We start from the raw sequence: 17738 nt of genomic DNA on the forward strand, positions 1-17738 counted from the left end.
GTTGAAACTGTACTTCCGATTTGATTTGAAACTGTCTCATTGCTATATGTTTATCAATAAAACTGTAGAAAAAAAAACAAAAAAAAATAAAGAGCAATAAAGGTAAATTTTGAAATTAAAATAAATAAAAAAAATAAAAAAAAAAGAACTTATTGGAGTATGAAATTTTATGAGATGTCTAGATACGGGAATCATCTGGAGGCTAGGAATAGATGAATTTAGAACCATGCATGCTTTTAGTAGCTTCCTTGCTATTTTCCATGTTTTTCTCTTGTTAGTCTATTTTTGTTTCTTGCTACAGACCAGCTTTTGCTGAAGGCCCTCCTGCATGAGGGAAGTAACCTCTGCCAATGCTTATCAACTTCCCCTTCACTTTCGATCAGTCTTTGGGCTTGATTTCAAGCTCTTCAGAGTAATTTGAATAGAACAAATTAAGTCAGGAAATGACTTCTGAACTAGGTGACTTACTAAGCGTGGAAGTAGGTTCCCATATTTGCTGTGTGAGGTATTGCTAAGTATTTTGGAGTTGCAAGCAGTAGTTTTGGATTAGTGGGGTAAGAGGTCCTGAGATTTTTAACTTGGATGAGTAGGTGGTTGTTGGTTCCAGGTAACTCAGTTCAGGAATAGAATGGAAAGACCAGGTGTTATAGAAGAAATTGTTAGGTTTATTTTATATTCTCGAGTTCAGCATGACCTTTAAGTGTAGTAGATAGTTGATTAAGTCCTTGGAAATTTGGTTAGACACATTTGAAAATCATCAGGAAAATTGGTAATAGATCAAGCCATGAAAATGGATTTAAGGGCCAGGGAGATAGCTCAGTGGAATAAGTGCTTCCCTGGCAAGCGCAAGGGCCTGAGTTCAATCCCCAGTTCTGCAAAAATAAAAAAAAAAAAAAAAAAAAAAGGATAAAAGAAAATGGATTTAATGGCCTAAGTGGAATAGTTAGAGAATAACAAATGTAGTGGCCAAAGAATTAAAAACATAAGTGGTATGGGTATTTAAGAACTGAGCAAAAGGGCTGGTCAGATAGCTCAGCAGACTAAAGCGCCTGCTTAGGCAGAGCATAGTGGCTGGGTTCGATCTCTGGCATGCTATGCTGGCCCCGCCCATAGGGCATGCTGAGATGGTGATTGAGACTGGGCGTGTTGGCACACGCCTGTAATCCCAGCACTTGGGAGGCTGAAGACAGAATCACTATGAGTCCGATCTGTACAGTGAGACACTCTAGACCTTGTACTAAATATGAAAAAACAAAACAAAACAAAACCCAGCAAAAAGAGGAATAATGTATGATGGAATTGGAAAAGAAACAAAGACTGGAAGTTTCTTGGAAATCAAAAAAGAGAGTTATCCACAGAGCTGTATTCAGGTGAAAGATTTAGATAAATAAAAACTGCAACATTTTGTTTGTTTTGATCATGTGGAAGCTACTGCTCAATTTTGAAGAAGTTCAATAAATTAGTGGGGATATAGCTGTTTTGTAGAGCTTGGAGAGAAGTTTGAAAGTAAGGGTATGAAACAGTTGATGGAAGGTGTTCTTTCAGCAAGATCATCTTAGAATGGAAGTTGGAAGATAAATTGCTAGTAGAGAGATATACAGGATCATGGAAAATCCTCTTCTCCTTCAAAACAGAAGGTGAGAAATACTTCAACATATTTCTATACTGTTAGGAACCTTTGGTTGAATCGTCAGAGAAGACAGTGTAATTGATGGAGCAAAGTCCTGGAGGAATAGGGATGATTGAGTTGAAAATCTCTTGGGGAGTATCTTCTTTGAATGAAGAGTCAGCAGAGATTAGACAAGAAACTAAATTTTGCTGGCGTGTATGGAGGAAGCAAAAGTGGACTAAGCTTTCTTGATAAGGCAAGAGGAGAAATCATTTTCTGAGTGTATGGGAAATGTGAGTGGGTGGGATGCTTGAGGACAGTGTTTTAGAAGATGAGGGTACTTGTGCAGGTATCAAGCCAGGTCTTATATTTGGGGCACAAAGTAGATCAAAGCAGATGTAGCTTCTGTTCTCATAAGACTTGCTACTAAGTGGAACATTAATGAAATAGTCACACAAATATAAAATGGATAAATGCTTTAAAGAAGAGGAAGTAAAGGAGAACTGCCAGAGAATGAGTACAAGGGCAATTTTTTTCATTTGTGTTGAAAGTGTTTTAATTGAAGTTGTAGATTACAATGAGTGGATTTATCTAGAGTTTGACATTTGGTTGGTGAAGCAACTGATGACTTCAGTTAGTGGATTTGAGCGGTTGGTCCATATGTTATAAGATAGAGAAAATTCTAATTATTAAAGAAACCCTACATCAGAATCCAAGGAACACCAAAGTTTAGTCGTTTTAGTTTGATATTAACAAATGGACACTCCCCTAAAGAAAGTGATTTTTTTTTCAGGCTGTAACTCCCCTTTTAGTGGAGGACATCAAGAATTAGGACCAGGGGCTGGAGAGATGGCTCAGTGGTCTAAAGCACCTACTTAGAACAAGCTTAGCAAAAGCATCAGGGACTGCGGTTCAATCCCCCAGCACCACATGCCAGCCAGAACGCCCCCTGGTGGGCTGAGCTGGCCTCTCTCTCTCTCTCTCTCTCTCTCTCTCTCTCTCTCTCTCTCTCTCTCTCTCTCTCTCTCTCTCAAATAAATAAAAAAAAATTAAAAAAAAAAAAAAAGAATTAGGACCAGTTATGCAGTGAAGTATTACTCAGCTATAAAGAAAGATAAACTCAAGGCTTTTATAGGTAAATGGATGCAACTAGAGACTATATACATAAGTGAAATAAATGAGACCCACATGTGTAAGCACTGTATTGTCTCCCTAGTGTAAGACACTGAAAGAGTTAATAAAATCTGAAAGGTACAATAGAGACTGTGAAAGGGAAAGAAGCTGCTAGAGAAAGGAGAAAGAAGGCAGGTGGGGAAATACACACACACACATACAATAGGTAAGATGATGTACTTCTGATTTCTGTTGGTTTATTGAAAGGAACAGTTAAATTTTTTAGACCAGTTTTACTTATATCTGGTAATCTGAAGAACTACTTTGAAGATAACAGTATGCAATATAGCAACCATTGTTGATTTCCTGTCTTTTGAAATTCTGTATCATTTTTAATGGTTTTTTTCTTTTTTTTCTTTTTATTCTCTTAAAAAAGAAAAGAATTAGGAACCAGGTTGGGCATGATGACGCACAAGTGTAATCCTAGCTACTCATTAGGTTTGGCAGAAGAACTCCCAAGTTTGAAGCCAACCCAGCAATTTAGTGAGACTGTGACTCCAAATGAAAAGGAGGGAGGCTGAGGATGTAGCTCAGGGCTAGAGTGCTGCTGGACTCAAGCTCTGATAGAACTCCCTTCAAAACCCCCATTAGGAGTGAGGTTTCTCTAAGTTGATTTGATGGTGCAAATATAATTTGACCAGGAATGCACTTATAGTGAATATCTTAGAAATTTTATATATCTGCATATCTACATCTATGTCTATATAAATTAGTGTCTGTAAATCCAAATCAGTGCCTAAATGAATGAATAAAATCCACTTTGCTTTGAGAAACAGGTGACAGTTGAGGTAGTAGAGCTTAAGTATGCTTACTCATGTGGGTTCTACTTTTTGACAGACTTCTGTTCTTTAAAGAAAGCTTATGTAACTTTTAAAAACTTTATGGAAATGGTATCATTTAAGAAGACTGCCTTGCTGTTGGTTGATTCATTTTTTCCCCTCAGCCTCAGTGTTTCTTAGCTGTATATTAATAGGTGGTTTGCACAAGGTAGTTTGTGGATCTTTCCTACACTTAAGTTCTGAAGCTCCAAAGAACAGATTTTAGTTCCAACAGATTGCAATTCTTATCTTTGTCCTCACACTTGAATATCATGTAACGTTGGGCTACTTACTTAATTTCAGGCACTTTATCTGTAAAATGAAGCCAGCACTTTCTACAGTGATTTGGACTCTGTGATAGTGTATGCAAAATTACTTAATATGCTACTTGACAGAGAAGGGCAGATCTATGCCCTATGTTTGTAAACAAACCAAAAATCCTGGAGTAATGATAAATACATGAGGGATGTTGACTGAATTCTTAACTGATTAAATATTCTCGTAATTAATAATTTGGTATAGTTAGCAAAGTGCCTCATGAGCCTAGCTATTTCTTGATACTTTTACAGTTTTAGATCTAGGGCACTCAGTAGAATAAGTGCTTGCTTGGCAAGCGCAAGGGCCTGAGTTCAATCCCCAGTTCTGCCCAAAAAAAAAAAAATCAAATCCCCAGTATCACCAAGGGGAGAAAGAAAAAAAGAAAAAAAACTTAAATAAATAATAAAAACCACACTATCTAATAATCTATTTGGGCCATAGCTAGATCTAGGGCATCTCAAAAATTGAAACTTAGAGGCAAATGGCAAACTCATTTATTGTATCTGGTGTCATTTCCCTTTATCTAGGGCAGCAGAAGTGTGAGCATTTGATATTGGTAGGAATTGAAGCTCTGGGATGAAATGAATAGTTTACTCACAGGTCTAATGTTTGTTTTTTTTTTTTTTAAATTTTATTTTCTGTTAGCCCTGTAATATAACTGATAAGAAAATAGAAATAATTTAGTTGTGTTTTGTGGATTTAATTCAAAATAGTACATTTATATGATCTTTCAATTTTCAAAGTCATTTTTACATTTACTTTTGTTTTTTTATCTTTTATTTATTTATTTGGTACAGGGTCTCACCACAAAGTTAAGACTTGTAGTGATCCTCCTGTCTCAGCCTCCCCAGTGCTGAGATTATAGGCATGCGCCACCATGCCTGTTTTGGGGGGCCAGCATGGAATGCTGTACCAGGGATCAAACCCAGGTCCTTGCTTTTGCCGTGCAGGTGCGTAGGTTGCTGAGCTGTCTCCTCAGCCCCGGTCATTTTTAAAAGAGGAAATACATTGCAAGAGTTTTATCTAAGAAGCTGAATTATCATTACTTAACAGCATAGAAATTTTGCATGCAAGTATGCGCATTAAACAATTCTACTTTGTGCTAAATATTCTTAGAGCTCTGAGGATGAGTGGGTTGAGGCTGTTCCATCCCAAACTCCTGGCAGAGAAAAGGCCTGGAAAGTGAAAGATGAAGAGTTTGAGAAAGAAGATGACAGCCAGGTTATTCAGGTAAGCAAGCCACCTGAGCTTAAAGAAAGAAGTTTCAACTTCTTTTTTTTTTTTTTTGTGGAATCGGGAATTGAACTCAGGCCCTTGCGTTTGCCAGGGAAGTGCTTATTCTACTGAGCCATCTCTCCGGTCGAAGTTTCAACTTCTAAGAAAAGTGAATGTTAAAGTAAAAGATGTTTATCATTTTTTTCTGGAGAAAATCAGACTTTGAAAACAGTATAGCTTATGAGTATTTGCTGAACATTTGGGCTCTCCCTTTTCTCCTACTATAAGAGAGTACTTACCTCTGTTTTAGTCCCTTAGAAGTTTTTCTGATTCTGCTCCCTGATAGAGAAGTAACATTTCCTTCCTAATGTGCTTGCAACCTTGCAGTGTTACCTCTGGTTAAATCCTTCTGTGGTTGGGAGAATTCAGTTGTAGTTTTATTTCTCTTCACTTTATGCATAATTTTCTTAACAATACTTACAGTTGAATAGTTGTGCCTATTGCCTAAGAAAGAAGTAACTTATACACTCTTAGCAACTGATGAAGAAAGCAAGGTCAACCGGATCTAAGTTTCATTTTTTGTTAAGGCACAGTGCTTATATCTATTATCTTGTTTAACCCTTGGACCAACCCTGAAAGACATTTATCCAGTCTAATAGAGGAGAGACTTAAGACATACAGAGACTTTGAAACTGGCTTGAAGTAGTGCAGTCATGTAGGATTTGATACAGTTTGAATGTTTCCAAAGTTCCTGCTCTTACTAATTCTCATTGGTTCAGTTTGAAGTAACTTTTTTTTTTTAAACAGAGGGATGCATGGATGACTGTAGATTTTATGTCTGTTAAGACTGTGTCGTCCTCATCACTCAAAGCTGAAAAGGAAATGACAAGGAAAATAGAGCGAGAGAAGAACCAAGCACATGAGCAGGTAAGAAAACATGTAAAATGCTTTACCTTTCTAATTTGCTTTTAATAAGCTGATAAGACATTCACATAAATGCAGATTTAATTGTATAGTAGTTTCTCCTTTGTGATACTTATAAAATTATTGAGAACAAGTATGAAGTATTATGTAAATTCTTTAAGTTTCCAATAGAAAATCAATTTAAAAGTATGCTTTTATAGATCTAGGAAAGTGATGGCAAACCTTTTAGAGCTTTCAGCGATACAGGCCAGCCTGCTGCGGCATGTGTGCCGTAGCTTTGCCACCACCAATCTAGAGCATATGCACTTGAATAATAAATTGATTTTAAGTCATTATCATTGAATTAAACTGAATTCTCTGAACTTTTGTTTCATTGTATATACTGAATTAGATAATATAAAAATATTTTCATTTTAAGGCACCTAAAATGTTGTCATATTGCTAGTAGAAAAATAGTGGGAAATCTTTACAGACCAAAAAATAAGGCAGATGCACTTGGGAGGCTGAGGCAGGAAGATTGCCAACAGTTCAAGGCCAGCCAGTCTCCATAGCAAAACCCTGTTACTGAAAACAAAGCAAAGCAAATGAATGAGAGACTAAAAGAAATAAAAAGAAAAAGAGAAAAAGGACAAAGGTATGAATTTAGAAAGTGAAGAAGTACTGTTGGTGATTTATATCACACAGTCCTGGTAATGTAGAATTTCAGATTTAATGAATGCTTAGAGATAGCAGATTAAAAAAAGCTCCTACATGAGATAGGTGAGTCTGATTGATAAACGTGTATTAATTCTGGGACTCTACAGGGTATATTCTTGATTAGAAGATAAACCTGGAAATAACCTTATTGAAGGCTGGAGAGCTTGCCTGTGTCCTTTGTTTGCTTCCCAGGGCTGGGAATTAAACCCAGAGGCTTGTGCTTGTACCTTCAAAGTAAATACTTCACCACTGACCCACACCCTACAGCCTGCTTGTTTTGTCATGTGTCTCATATGGAGGGAGTCAAATCTCCCAACGGAATATGTGTATAACCACAGCCTGACCCTATAGTGGTTTATAGCTTCGTTTGGCTTGAATTTCTGGAATATATGCGGTCTGAAAATCTATAAGGGGAGAATGTATTTTAAAGTATTTTTGAATTGGTAACACCTTGAACTGTTTGGGACACATAAACACAAGTCTTTTCTAGAAGATCATGCTGTCAGTCTAGGCTTCACTGGTTTTCTGAAACAGTTCAGTGGATATAAGCTCACAACCTAAGAATCACAAAATATGTGAAAATACACTTGCCTCCCCTCCCAGGTGCTTTTGCCTGATGTTTTGGCCATGAAAGAGCCATCTGAAACAATGAATTAATTAGTAGAATCAGCTCCACAAAACCTTGATGTGTTGGAATATGTAATAGCTTTATTAAATAGGAATAAGGAATAAACAGGTATAAAAATCTGAATAAGAAATAACTGACTATGAAGAAGGTAGACTTTAAGTCAGATGTGGTGGTACATGCCCGTAATCCCGCCTATTTGGGTTGCTAAGGTAGGAGGGTTAAATGTTTTTAGAAAACTTGGTAGAGACTTAGTTTTTTTGAAAAGCTATCCTAACACTGGTAGCCAGAATTTTATGAACATCTTGACTAAATCATTTCATATATTTTTCCCCCTGAATTAGATTTAGAGTTGGAGTTCATTGTATTAACAGAGAAAAAGGCAGGCACATCCAGCTAGGGGGGTAACCAGTGAGTGGTGGAGCAGGAAGGGTGAGCTTGGTGCCTAGGAGTTGATGTCACCCACTACATCTCAGTTATGTCAGGTTATTTTTTCCAGGGTGAACCTTTGATCATGGTATTACTCCATTTAGAAGTTTTCTTAAGTGATTTGGTAAGAATATGTCTTTGCTGTTTCTGATCTTTTCTTTCTGGCTAAGGGAGCACCACTAGTCATAGCTCATGCCACCTTTTCTCAGTCTGTCCTTCAGGAGCCAGAATAAATTTCTACTGGAGAATTTATTTTTATTTTTATTTTTTTTTTGATTTAATTCATTCACTTTTTATTCTTCTTTTGGCAAACATCAAAGAATATGAGCAAAGCTACACTGCTCACTATAGTTACATTCATTTTCACTTTACACAAGTTGTAAATATTTAAGTGAATAAAATTCTTGTTTAAAGATATTTCCAGAAGAACTCTGACATATACTTTTACAAATTAGGACAAAGGAATGCGCATGTAATATCCATTAAACTATCATACAGCACACTAAATTAGTACATGTACATCTGCAATTTAAAAAAAAAAAACTTTGCAGTTATAGATAAAATAATATTCACCTAAAGTTTTATGAAAAAATAGGTGAGTGTACAAATCCTGTTCATAACTGTACTGACCATGACCATTTCAAAATAATTTTAATAAAAAAACAAGAAAATTCTAATTGTTCTTTGTTTAAAAAATTTAGAATACCTTGATAAAGATAGAATTTACAATCACATTTTATATTTGATTACTTCTTAATGTTGACACTTTCATTTTAAATCAATAGAGTACTTCAAAATAAACACAAAGCATTTTATATTTTACAATTCCATTCCTTTATTAACTTCAGACCCAAAAAAATTCAGGTCAAAGGTTACAAAACAGTGAGATTTAAGAATATCTTGTTTGGCAGGCAGAGTGGTTTTTAATCAAGGATGCCCTTGGGAAGTACTGACTTGTCCTAGTTTACCATAGTCCCTACCAGCTTCTCACATTGTTACCTATTGCACATGTGAGACTAGCTCCACTTATAACTTATTCATTTGTTTTGAGACAGTGTCTTGCTCTGTAGTATAGGCTGGCCTTGAATTTACTATGAAGCCCAGGCTGGACTCAAACTCAAGGCAATCCTCCTTCCTCAGCCTCCTGAGGGCTAGGAGTATAGACATGGACCACCATGCCTGGTCTACTGGAGAATTTAGATGGAATAAACTGGCCATGTTTTTTGTTTTGTTTGTTTTGAGACAAAGTCACACTGTAGTGCAGGCTGTCCTTGAACTCTATGAAGCTCAGGCTCGCCTTGAACTTGGGATCTTCTTGCCTCAGTCTTCAGGTGCTGAGATAATTAGCATGCCCCGCCACACCTCGCATGTTGTGCTTTTTTCACTCAGCCTTTTCTGCTTGTGGAACAGGCTGCCTGCAGAGACCAGCCAAGGAGTGGCTCTGTACTTTCTATAGCTGGGAAATCCTTTTGCACTGTGGGATTCATTTAGTGGGCTCATTTGGCTTTTGCTGAATTTCTCCCAGTTGCAGTTTTTGTATTTTATTACCCATGCTTTTATTTCTCAACTTACTTAGAACCTAGAAAAGCATTGGTGAGCTTTTGGCAGGCATGCTATAGTGTTCTGTTTGTATCATTGAAAGATCTAGATGTTCACCATCAATGACCTAGACTAAAAAGAAATGTACTTTCTGTTTGAAGCTGCCTGCAGCTTCCTAACTCATTCGATTAGTTTAAGGCAAATTTAGTCCTAAACTCATTCGATTGATGTTTAAGGCCATTTTCTTTCTCTGAGTTAATTTGAATCTTAGCCAAACTGATTTAATCACTTTCACACATCCTTCTTTGCAAATCCCTTCCTCTGAATTTTTTTTTTTTTTTTAATGTGGTTCTTTTTCAGTGTGTTTTCTTTATCTCTAGTTTTATCTTTTGTCTGCATCTTGTTTATCCTTGAAGGCTTGTTTTGTACATATGATGAAACTGTTATTTTTCTTGACTGCAGTAGAATTTCTCTTCCTTGATGGCTTCATAGCTTTTCATTTGTCCATGTAAAATGTTGTGATTTAGTAGTCTTAGTCTATTTTCCTTATATGATTACAAACTTTTTGAGAAAACATGTTTATATTTGTATTTTTCTTTGCAGCTAGTATAGAAACATGCACATTGTAGGAACTTTTTGTCTTTTTTTTTAAAAATGTGTAATAGTTGATGTAGTCTTCTGTCCATAAGGTACAATTTGCCTTGCTGTTGTGTAAATCTTTGGGTTTAGTTGTTCTGAGGTTCGTAGTCTGTGTAGTTTGAGAATTTTGCTTAGGTAAGAATTCAGATTGTTGTGTACACAAATCATATAGACCAGTGAGGGAAAGTATCCAGTTTCCACTAGATACTTTCACAAGACATTTGGATGTCTTGTTCTTTATATACCATCATATTCTTAAGAAATATTATTATTATTATTTTTTTCTTGAGAAAAAAATGTCTCAAAGGCAAATGGTAGGGGGCCGGGGAGATGGCTTAGTGGAATAAGCACTTCCCTGGCAAGCCCAAGGGCCTGAGTTCATTCCCCAGTTCCACAAAAAAAAAAAAAAAAAAAAAAAAAAAAAAAATAAAATTGTAATTGTAATGGCAGTGATGTCAATATGAAGGTAATGGGAAGAAGTCTAAAATTATAGTCACTAAATTGTGTGAAATATGTTAATTTTTTATCTGTTCCTGATACTGGAGTATCATTTGTTTGGTGTCCTGAAACAGTGTTTTTTGTTTTGTTTTTAGAGCAGAATACATTTATTGGGGGAAAGTTCTGTCTGACAGAGAAGGGGGGCCCAAGTGGGTTGTCCCCTTCTCCCCCAGTGAGATAGTGTTTTTAAAAATCTAGATCAAGGGGCTGGGGAGATAGTTCAGTAGAGTAAGTGCTTGCCTGGCAAGTACAGAGTGCTGAGTCTGATCCCTGGTATCACCAAAAAAAAAAAAAAAAAAAATCTCAATCATGAAATTAATTTATGGAGTCAGCATTTAAGAATACAGAATTCCAGCATATATTACTTATAATAAAGGTACATTTTTATTTCCTAAATTACAGACATAGGCACCTCTCCCCCCTCCCCACACACAGTCACTGTATGCCAGGCTTTTGGAAAAGTTGAAAGACAGTGCTAGAGGCTGTGTCTTTGTCCTCTTCTCTTCTTTGCCTGCATATACTTCCAGCGGTGGGCCTGTAGTAGTTATCTGTAGACCCAGGCTGTCCTTGTACCAGTTCTGCAGCCTTTGAAGACTTACCCCCAAGTCTTTGCTTTGTGTGGTGAGACTGGGTCTTGCTCTGCCTCAGTTGGAGTACCATTAGTATTTATTGTCTTAGACAGCTTGAGCTCAAGACCATTATAGTCAGCTTGCACTTAGACCCAACTAAATTTGTGACTTCAGTCTGGTATACTGCTTTACATTTCTGTTGTGTTTCTTTTTTTTTTTTTAATTTTTTTCCATAAATTTATTGAGAAACAAATAGCAATGAGACAGTTTCAAACCAAACTGGTAGGACCGTTTCAATAATTAACACATTTTATACATTCTTCCTAGTTGTTAATTGCTGTACAAGATGCAGACATGATATCCTACTTACAAACACCATTAGAATAAATCCCTCTGTTCATTAAGAGAATGTAACTGTATATTGATCCTAGCCATTTGAATACACAGATACAAAATGGACATTCATCTGTATCCCCTTTTTGTTGTTAAGTTCCATTATTTGAATATTATAGCTGTGTAAACTCAGCAAAATATTCTAAAAGAGTCCAGTAGCCCATAATAGTATTGGGTCTTCTGCTTGACTGGCAATGTCAGAAATTGTTGACCTGAGTCCCCTACAGCTCAACATAACAGCATGGCTTTACTTCTTTTTTTTTTTAATATTTATTTATTTATTTATTTTGTGTGTGTGTGGCCAGCTCAGCCCACCAGGGGGCGGGACTGGCTGGCATGTGGTGCTGGGGGATTGAACCGCGGTCCCTGTGCTTTGCTTAGCTTAGCTGGTTCGAAGTAGGTGCCTTAGACCACTGAGCCATCTCACCAGCCCCGGCTTTACTTCTTATATTTCGTTTTTATACTTTTCTGCTGGATGGTTAAGACCAAGGTAAGGCAGGACCTATGCAACAAGAGTTGTAGCTTTTGGGTCTGATAAGGTCAGTGAAATCCCCTCAGGATTTATCCTGAGATCCTGTACCTCAGATTGTAGAACCTTTGTCAGTGTCAGCCATGTGGATGAGTCACGGCCATTGCTTGGCCGTTGTGCTCTCTGTGAAAGCCTGAGAGAATGTTTTCTCTCCATGTGACTCCCCTTAGGCACACTCTACATCATCAATCACTTTCCCCTTTGGCCCCATTATCTCCTTGATCAGAAAATGTGGGACACTACCGAGTTACATGACGTTACAGTACAAGTTCTCATATGTCCTGAGTCTTAATTGACCTTAGAAGGCTAGGGCCAAAATGTTGGCTTTCCTTGCAGCCCTCCTTTTTCTCTAATTTTGGTCTGCAGACTTAGGTTGTTAACCCTCCAGAAGACAAGCTTATTCTTATTACCGTACAACTTAGGCTGTTAAGCTTAACCTCACTGTCTGTATATCAAACATCTTAGGCATAATATGGAACAGGTATTTTTCATCAAGTATTGATATGTTGAACTTTAAGACCCTACAGGATATAATAAAAAACATTTATAAATTAGAATATATTTTAAAATTAGGCGTAAAGAATTATATACTTCTTATGTTTACTCATAAGTCCAAAAATCTCACCATATACAACCTTGAAGCAGGACAGTCCCACAATGTTCCTTTTCCTGTCTCTTGCTTTCATTCACCACTCCCTACTTTTTGAACAACCTCTGTTGTGTTTCTTATCCACAGAGATATTTGTCTTGTTTTGAATTCCAGTATTATATTCTGTATATCTTTTCAGTTTTTTGGGCAAGGAGATTGTGATGAAGTAAAACCTTATGTTACGTTGATTGAAAGATCTGGATATGTTCTAGAGATCAGTTATGCTGACATATTTCTGTTTCATTTTTCAAATTTCTGTGTAGTCTTTCATCATTGAACTGTGCCATATTGTAAGTATCCATTCATGTGTGTTGGATACGTTTTGTTTACTGTTTTTCACTATTTTAGTCAGTGCTACAACAGAGAAATTGTCATATATTTTTTTCACGCATAAGTGTGCAAATTTCTCCATAATGCATGTCTACAAGTGAAATAGTTTATTTATGGAGTATTTAAATGTATCTTCTTTTACAAGTACTTGCCAAGGTTATAGCAATTGTATCGCCTTAGCAGTATATTTCTTTTCCATTGCTTAGTATCTGTTGTAATTGTCAAACTTTTTTATCAGACTAATTTATGGTAAGAAATTGTATCTCATAGCTTAGCAGACTAAGTGCCTGCTTTGGCATGCGCAGGGACTAGGGTTCCATCCCCAGTCCCACGTACTGTGCCCGCCCCGCCCCCAGGGTGCACTGAACTGGTGATCGAGTTCCAGCGTGGTGGTGCATGCCTGTAATCCCAGCGCTTGGGAGGCTGAACACAAGAAGATTCCTACAAGTCCAAGCTGTGTAGTGAGACCCTCTATGAAATGCGCATATGGGAAAAAAAATTGTATCTCAGTTTTTTAGTATGCATTATTCTGACAACTACAGGAGAGATCCTTTCATGTTTTTGTACATTGAGGTTTCTTTAGTGCATACTATTTGTTTATGTTCTTTTCCTTTCTCCTAGGATTAAAATTCTTTATATATTCTATTCTTACACATTTTAAAATAGTATCAATTTGTCACATGTCTTGTCAGATGACCTATTCTGTGTAATTGTAGACTTTTTTTTGGGGGGGGTGGAACCGGGGATTGGACTCAGGCCCTTACACTTGACAGGGAAGCGCTTATTCCACTGAGCAAACTCTCGTTGGATCTTGGATGTGTATTTTTAGTAGCTAGATGAGCACACTGGAAGTTCCTTGATAATAGGTCCTGAGAAATTTTGTAGTAAACTGACAGGAGAGGTGACAGAATCTTTCTTTTTTGCTACATACTACTTATAAGAAATCAATTCCAGTTTTACTAAGTGATTTAACCTTTAATTTTAATTGATTAAATTTACTTTTAATTGTCTTTCAAGGATTCTTTTTTTGTCAGTTCCCAATAGATATATTTAAAATACTATCCACCATTTTCGCTTTCATTAATATGATTAGTTCATATTCTGAAAAGGTGACATTCTTGTAATGTAACACTTTTCATTTTTCTCCATCCTGTTTGGATTATTTATTAGTTCTTGTAGAAGTATCTTCTGACCTCCCGAGCTTAGCTGTCCTTTGTGTATAGTTCTGAGGCACCCCTTGCTTTCATACCACTTGCCTATGTTGATACTGCTTAATTGCCTTTCTCCCTTTCCTAGACCTTGTTTTCTTTGATGGCATGGACCTGCGTCCACCTTATTGATTGTAACCCCAGGGGCAGGCGTAGTGCTTGGGACATGGGACGTTTGTGTTGTGACCAGGCTCCCCTTATTTCTTGCTTGGATTGCCACTACCATCTTCTCATAACATTTGTGCCTCCAGTCATATTCTTTAGTCTTTACAGTGAAGCCAGTTTGTTGTTTGTGTAATACAAAATTAGTCACTTCCGTGAGGAGGTACCATTGCTCCCAGCAGACAGTCTCAACAGCAGTGCACAATGCCTTATGTGGCCTACACACTGGTTAGTTTCTAATGTAATTTATTTTTACTTCTTACTTACATTTTTAAATTTAAGCAAGTCTGAATTACTTTAAATTTCCTGACAAAAGCCATGGTTCTTCTTTCCATGTCTCACTTAACTTCCTTGTTGCTGGGACAGAATTCTCAACATTCAGGTGTGTGGTGGTTTCAGTCCATAGTCAGCTGATTTGAAGGCAGGGTGGCGTGGCAGAGCATCACAGAGGAGCAGCCGTTCATGGCAGAGCAGGCAGGAGGCAGGCAGCCAGCCTCTTCCCTCTTACCCCATCCAGTGCCACCCACACCCAGAACAGTGCTAAACCAGTTAAAGGACTAATTTAGTCATCGCATCCTTAACCCACATTCGTGTACCCTTCATCTCATTCATCTGCATTCATGCACCATAGATCCAGCTGTCTCTGGGAAGCCTCACCTGCGAGTCCTGAGGCTTTGGGAGGCCATCTAGATACAAGCCATAGCAGTACGGTTTTATAAACGTGCTGGCTGTGTTTATATCCCACTCCCTGGGGTGGGTGGGCCCAAGAAACTTAGCTAATTTCTGTTCAACCTCAGATCTAAGACTGTACATATCATCTCTTCTGGGACATTTTTAGTGCTTTAGTGTGAGAGAGGTTTGCATTCTTTTAGGGGGCTTTAGTATTTTTTATCTTCAAAGGATTTGTCAGTTAACATTACCTGTATTCCTTACTATAGTTTCAGACAGCAAAGGTTGAGTCAGGATTATTGACAGTTATCTGTTATACACCAAACACAATCCTGAAATATGGTAAGTATTCAGCAAAAATACTGAATAAATGAGTTTAGACCTTCTTTGTTCTCAGGGTTATAGCTGGTATCTGGGTCTCAGATTTATGATTTATTAATTATCTGTGGTAGGTTTAGTTTTACATTTTTAATCTCTGAAAATGTTTTCTTCTAGTCTAAACTGCTTGAAAGAGAATTGAATCCATATTGGAAGGATGGTGGGACAGGTCTCCCATCAGAAGACTGTAGTGTATCATCACTTACTAAAGGTAGTCTTGTGTTTTGGTTGATGCATAGGTATTTCTTGTAACTTGGTATTCCTAAGGGAATGACCTGAGTTTACCGTTGATAAAGTATTTACGATATTTTTGTTATTTAAATGATTAATACGTGGAAGCAAATTATTTAAATAGTTTTATAATTGTTTTTGTATAATGCTCTATCTATGTATCTATCTTTTTTTTTTTTGTCGTACCAGGAATGGAACTCATGACCTAGCACTTTCCAGGCAGGTGCTGTGCCAATGAGCTATATCCCAGGCCCTATATAATGCTTTCATATAAGAACTTCTCTTGTGCTGGGTATGGTGGCACATGCCTATAATCCTAGCATTTAGGGACCTTGAGTTCAAGGCCAGCCTAAACTATATTGAATCTAGGCCCTTTACCTACCTCCCCCCTCCTTCCCTCTCCCTTCCTCCCCCCTCTCTCTCCCTCCCCCGCTTCCTCTCCCTCCCTCCCTTCCTCCCTCCTTGCCTTCTTTCCTCCCTTCCTCCCTCCTTCTCCCTCTCCCTCCCCCCTCTAACCCTCTTCCTCTCTCTCTCTCTCTCTCTCTCTCTCTGTCTCTGTCTCTGTCTCTGTCTCTGTCTCTGTCTCTGTCTCGCTTTCTCCTTCCCTTCCTTTCTCTCTCTCTTTCCTTTTTTTTTTTTTGCGGCACTGGAGATTGAACTCAGGACCTTGTGCTTGCCAGGCAAGTGCCTATTCTGCTGAGCTAACTCCTTGGCCCCTTTCTTTCTTTTCTCTTTTTCTTTTTTATTTTAGGACAAGGTCTTGCTAAATTACTGAGCTATTGAGGATAGGCTTGAAGTGGGGATCTTCCTGCTTCAGCCTCTCAGCATGAAACATGACCCCTGGACTGAATTTCTATTTCAATTAAGTTAATTCAGAGTATGACTTTATGATGATATAATAATGTAGAAATGTCTTTGTTTTGTAAAAAGTACTATTTATGAAATTCATGAAAATAATGTATAAACAAAGGTACAGTTTTACAGCTTCAGAAATTTCTACTTTGCCAGCATTCACAAAGTTTATATTGATCTTACAAGAATACTGTTGTTTTCCAGCAGATGGAGACAAAATATTTCAGTGTCATGTAAGCATACTTTATACCATGCTTTAAAAAGTACTTATATGCCATTAAATTTTGCATGAACAACTTAGTGACTGAATTATGGTTAATTCATCATACCATAAAAGTATTATAAATTATGATATCATCTTTTTATTTTAGTGATTTATTAGTAAGATATTTTCTACCTTTTTATTCATATTCCAATTTTTGATACTGTTAAATTTGTTAATCTTATATATACATCTACATCAACTTGATAGGCTCTTTCATAATAATTTTACTGAAGTTGTTAGTAATTATAGAGAAGACATTTTGCAAAAGTGTTTCTCTGCTGGCTTAAATAATAGTTACTATTGATACAAGGGTCTCTTTGCAGAGCTGGCCAGATAGCTCTGTGAATTAAAGCGCCTGCTGTGCTGTCCCTGCCCCCAGGGCGTGTTGAGATGGAGACTGGGCATGGTGGTGCACTCACAGCACTTGGGAGGCTGAAAAACAGGAAGGATCACTCTGAGTCTGACCTGTAACCCTGTACTAAATGCATTAAAAAAGAAAAAGGTTCTTTTTGCAGTATGGTCTTATAGACATTGAAGAGTTAAAGGAGCAGTAAGTCAGTCCAGACAGATTTTCTGATCTATCCGTGCCCCATTTCTAAAGTCAAGTCAGTCAATAAACTAATCTTTGGGGAACAGAATAGACAGACCCAGTTCTTAACGTTGCTGGCAGCACATTCTTAAACCTTGGGGTAGAAGACCTGGAGTTGGAGCTATACCCTAGGTGGTGTCTCTTAGCGGGTGGAAGTGGCGGAGTCAGATACGTGGAGGACAGTAACCTTACATACAGCTTCTAGAGTCTCTTCCCTTTCACACACTTTTGCTACTTCCTTCTCCCATGTTACATTTATTTAGAAGAAGGGAAAATGACAGCTCTGTCAGAGGCTCAGTTCCCAGAATTGAAATTAAGTTTTAAAAAGTGACCTGTAGGTTTTATTGCATGTACAGCTAGTGTTACTATTCTGTTTAGACCAACAGTAGGGATGGAACAGGCACTTAAGAGTCTTAAGAAGATGATGGTGA

At 37.4% G+C, this 17738-nt stretch overlaps 1 protein-coding gene across 2 annotated transcripts in view; it reads left to right on the plus strand.

Annotated features, from left to right (window-relative positions):
• Cwf19l2 (CWF19 like 2, cell cycle control (S. pombe)) overlaps positions 1–17738 on the plus strand; it is a 142555-nt gene that overhangs the window by 10318 nt on the left and 114499 nt on the right. For both annotated transcript variants that reach the window (XM_023709448.1, XM_023709449.1), the window contains exons 4-6: positions 5035–5148; positions 5941–6060; positions 15488–15581. In XM_023709448.1, the coding sequence (XP_023565216.1) occupies positions 5035–5148; positions 5941–6060; positions 15488–15581 (328 nt within the window). The remainder of the gene's footprint in view (positions 1–5034; positions 5149–5940; positions 6061–15487; positions 15582–17738) is intronic.

This window comes from Octodon degus, unplaced genomic scaffold (assembly GCF_000260255.1).
Source record: "Octodon degus isolate 3935 unplaced genomic scaffold, OctDeg1.0 scaffold00012, whole genome shotgun sequence".
Classification (NCBI taxonomy): domain Eukaryota; kingdom Metazoa; phylum Chordata; class Mammalia; order Rodentia; family Octodontidae; genus Octodon; species Octodon degus.